The following is a 4,190-nucleotide window of genomic DNA, read 5'->3' as shown; positions in this document are numbered from 1 at the left end:
CTGTATCAATTTTTGCGAGATTTTTAATTAACCCTTGACTTGTGTAGAAGCTCTAGGAAGTGTAGGGTTTCTTCCCAACAAGAATTGTCATTTTCCTTCAGTTTACACCTCTAGTTCTAGTTTTGAGACTCGGAGCACCAATTTCATACGATTAGTTATACCCCTAGTGACAGTTAAAGACAATCCCTCTGTGGAGAGGAACACCAGTGGAATGTAAAGAATCACAGAATGAAACAGATATCAAAAGGAGAGCATTTTACCAGATGTACACACCTCATGGCTGCAAATACCAGCAGGAGAAGTCAGTATAAGAAATGAGTTGAAAAGAAGAAAGCAATTTCAAACACAGGAAAATATCATACATAAAATACATGTGTAATAGGCTGAGAAATACCTTTTTGCCTACCTGTCCACTTTCTCAAAAAAGGAACTAGATTGATTAATATGCCAAAGACTAAAAATCAAGGCAAACTACAATCACAGGCCGAAGGTAAGAATAATATTCTCATCCCTGGGATAGAAGAAACTCTTCAAATGAGCCCTTTAACTTTACCTGCATGTTAACAAACCTTCAAAAGAAAAATCCTAAAATCAGAATCAAACCACGAGATGCAACACACCCCTTCATTGGCAACCACAGCTTGCTCAAGCCATTGAAGTTATGCCTGAACCCTTTTAACAGAAATTAACAGCAAATTGGCAAGAAAGAGAAGTATTTTACCCAAGCTGCACCTGGAGGGAAAACTCAAAGCCGAGCCTATCAACCAAATGTGCTGAATCAGTGCTACCAAACTTCCATCCATACCTTGAGTAGGTTTGATCCCTGGCACAGACGATTCTCTGTTTCGGGAAGAAGGCGTGTGTTCTGCAGAGCCTTGAACCTCCAGTTCATAATAATCTCAAAGATGGAAAATAACTGAGATTTCAGGCTTCAAATTGCACTTCTTCATCATCTCAGAAGATGAAACAACTCGACATTCCCAGTGCCCACAATAATGCAAATACATAGATTCCCCGTGGTATTTTGTCCATGAATTAGGAGCAACCACGAGTGAGACATCTATTCATGATCCTGGTCAGCGCAGGAATGAAGCAGAGCATTCGAAATCACTCTGATCTGGAACACAGCCCCTGTTGGACTCAAATCCCAATCTTTCCAGAATCATCTGACCCATCTGTGCTTTTGATCCTGCAACCCACTAACCTATTAGCTGTGCCACCTTCTCAAAATGAATCTTTTGCAGGAACTTGCCCAACATTTACAAGGAAAGCAGCATCAACCCTGTGGTCTAGATCTTTCTTATTGAATGCCAGGCGGTGCAACTATAAAATACACGTCAGGAAAAATGTACACACGCATTCCAAAACACTCAGACCCAAACTCCGATGATGCTCAGCCACACTCTAAAATTTAGCCTCATTCCCCTGAATGGAGGAAGACCCACTTCGCACATTCTCTGCACGAGTAACCATGGATGAGTGGTCGGATTGAGAAACTGCAGTAGACTGAACTGGCAGAGCCATCATATAGTTCTGCACTTCTTTAGCCACCATCTCTTTCATGGCTGCTGCCAAACCTGCATTCATCGCACTATCCATCCCCTGTCCTAAAGATGGAGCTCCTACAGGGGCTTGAACCATGAACCCTGCATGAGATGATGGATAGATGGTGGAGAGGGCCTGTCCTATGGCCAATCTCACAGCAGCATTCATCATGGCAACGGCGTCTTCAGCCTTCAAGTATCCGTTCGTAAACGTAGCAGGTAATGACTGAAAGCTTGGTAAAACTAAAGGGAAAGCGCAAAAAGCAGTAGGTGATTGATTTAATGATCCGATACTATGAAAAATAAGATCGTTGTTGATGTTTTCGAAGTTCAAATTACCCTGCCCCTGTACATGGCGGCCTCCCGCCTCATTTGGATTTTTCTTCTGCAGACTCCGGGGCAAAGAAAGGCTCAGGCCCGTGGGAGGATCGATTGTAGCATCCGACTGAACTTTCATATTCACCGCAGTCGCGCTTGAATTGTAATAGTTGAATGCGGATGACCGAGGTACTGGCTTGAGAATTTGAGGACACGAGATTGGTGTCGCATCACTACTTCTAGAACTCGTTGGAGATTCTGGGGCGAGCGTTATCCTTTTCAGCCTCCTTGATTCAGCCTCCCAACAGGCATCTTCCTGCAAACTGCCATCATGCGACAGTTCGGAACTAGTTCTTTTCCGCCCGTCATAACTGCTAATTTCCCCTTCATCAGAGAGTGCTTTACGACAGTATGGCGCAATCGATTCTTCGCCAGTTGCCCTGTCATCTTGACACCGTCGCTTGAGAGTGGAATTCCAATGATTCTTAATGGCGTTATCAGTGCGCCCAGGTAGAAGACGAGCAATGGTCGCCCATTTATTCCCGTGTCGGACGTGGGCTTCAATGATCGTAGCATCCTCTGTAGGAGAGAAAGGGCGATGCTCTACCTGAGGACTGAGCTGATTACACCATCTGAGCCGGCATGACTTACCGGAGCGCCCAGGTATGCCCTTACTGATTAGAGACCAATTACGGGCTCCATGTACGTCGACCAGATTCTGCAAGGCTTCATCTTCCTCGGGGCTCCAAGGGCCTTTGATCCGCAGGGCATCATCCAATCCGACGTCGGTCCTCTCAAGAGCCATTAAGGGAGATACCAAAAAATAAACAAAAGTTAAGAAATGGGAGCATGCGGATTTCGAGAAAAGCAACTTCTCGCCAAGGATTGCAGCCAATGTTTATACACAAGAAACACGGATGTCTGCGATCATCTACGAAAGCTGGGATTGGACGAGCGGGGGTCTCGCATCCAAATCCAAACGCCAGGGCCGGCAAGCTGGAGCGATTGACAGGAAGGCATAGTGGGCTAGAGAAAGATGCTGCTAGGGGATGGAAGCTGTAGCTGCTGCTAATACACACACAAGGAGAGCGCTAATACACACACAAGGAGAGGGCGAGGACAAGAATGAGAATTGTGTGAGGCAAGGCCAAGGGGTAAAGGAAGACGAGAGAGGTTATGGAGAGAGGGTGGGAGCTTGAAGCTTCCCAGCTATAGAGGGCTTGCGCCCCTGCGCACAAGGCCTCCGTCGTGAAGGGGTTCCAAAATACAACCCGCATGACCCCTTAGGAGAAGACGACCACGTCATCATCCGCGTGGCACCATGCTAATGGCATGGCAGTTGGCCGGGCGCAAGCATCCGACGTGGTCTCAGCACTATATAATTGGAATGTCGGTGGCCACGCTGCCTGAATCGCCAAGATCACATGCAGTTGACCGGCCGGTATTCCATCCTGTGACCCTCATCCTTGACCGGTTACCATTTTTAATGCTGCGTTTAAACTTCCCTGGGCCACTTGTCTAGTGGCCACTGCTGCCAACTAGTTTTCCAAAGTACACGCAACTACAACACATCAATCCAATGGCCTAGCTTACTAGTAGCAAGTGATCATTTTCTGGTCGAACCCGCACGCAACCAACCCTTTCGCCACCGCTTTTTCCCGCTCGCACCTCTGGGTTAGGCAAACACAAAGTCCCAGTCATCATCATCATCAGTCGTCGCACGCGCATGACAGCCCCACTTCGCAGTCAAGTTGGATTCCACATCATCAACTAACCGCTTAGCCACACCGTCCTTCGCAATGGACCACCTTTGCACTCACTATCATCTTTATGTTCAGTGTTCACATTAGTACCACATCCAGATTCAGGCTTATGAAGTTGGCACAGTTTTGATTTACCCAAAAATGTTAGTTGTTTTTGGCCTGCCCTAGCAATTGTTCTCATTTTGTAAAGCAAAAATTCAGAATTTAGTATTATAGGTGTGATGCTTTGATTGGTTGTCGTCATCAAGTGGGAGTTAAGTGCCCTAATGGAGTTTGGTGAGCATTCGAGATTTAGGGGCCCTCTTTTTTATTGTCATTCTATGTCTCTCTCCATTCACTACCTCCTTTGTTTTACATTTTGTAGGCCTTATGAATGACAAAAGTCATTCATTTCTTTCACTTGTTTGTTTTGTGGTCTCTCTTGTTGGTCCCAATCCTTTAGAGTGCTTCCTCACGACTCCCACAATTCTGGGAGAGCGATGTTGCTGCTGGCAACCCATTCTCATGTCCCTACGTGTGTGGGCTGCCCTATGAACAATCGGCCCTAGCATTAGGCTACCAACCC

At 46.3% G+C, this 4,190-nt stretch overlaps 1 protein-coding gene across 1 annotated transcript; it reads right to left on the bottom strand.

Moving 5' to 3' along the window:
• Positions 1–533: 533 nt before the first annotated feature.
• Positions 534–2,806, bottom strand: LOC147903080 (uncharacterized). The gene has a single exon (XM_087373437.1). The coding sequence runs from the start codon at positions 2,665–2,667 to the stop codon at positions 1,405–1,407; it is 1,263 nt and encodes a 420-aa protein (XP_087229563.1). The 5' UTR covers positions 2,668–2,806; the 3' UTR covers positions 534–1,404.
• Between the last annotated feature and the right edge of the window lie 1,384 nt (positions 2,807–4,190).

The sequence above is a fragment of the Dipteris shenzhenensis genome, chromosome 4 (genome assembly GCF_047967505.1).
Source record: "Dipteris shenzhenensis isolate YYH24624 ecotype China chromosome 4, Dip_SZ_1.0, whole genome shotgun sequence".
Lineage (NCBI taxonomy): Eukaryota > Viridiplantae > Streptophyta > Polypodiopsida > Gleicheniales > Dipteridaceae > Dipteris > Dipteris shenzhenensis.
This window is presented reverse-complemented; position numbering and strand designations above follow the sequence as displayed.

Excerpts from the sequence above, each read along its gene's own strand:
- LOC147903080 (XM_087373437.1), bottom strand. The coding sequence starts at position 2,667 with ATGGCTCTTGAGAGGACCGACGTCGGATTGGATGATGCCCTGCGGATC.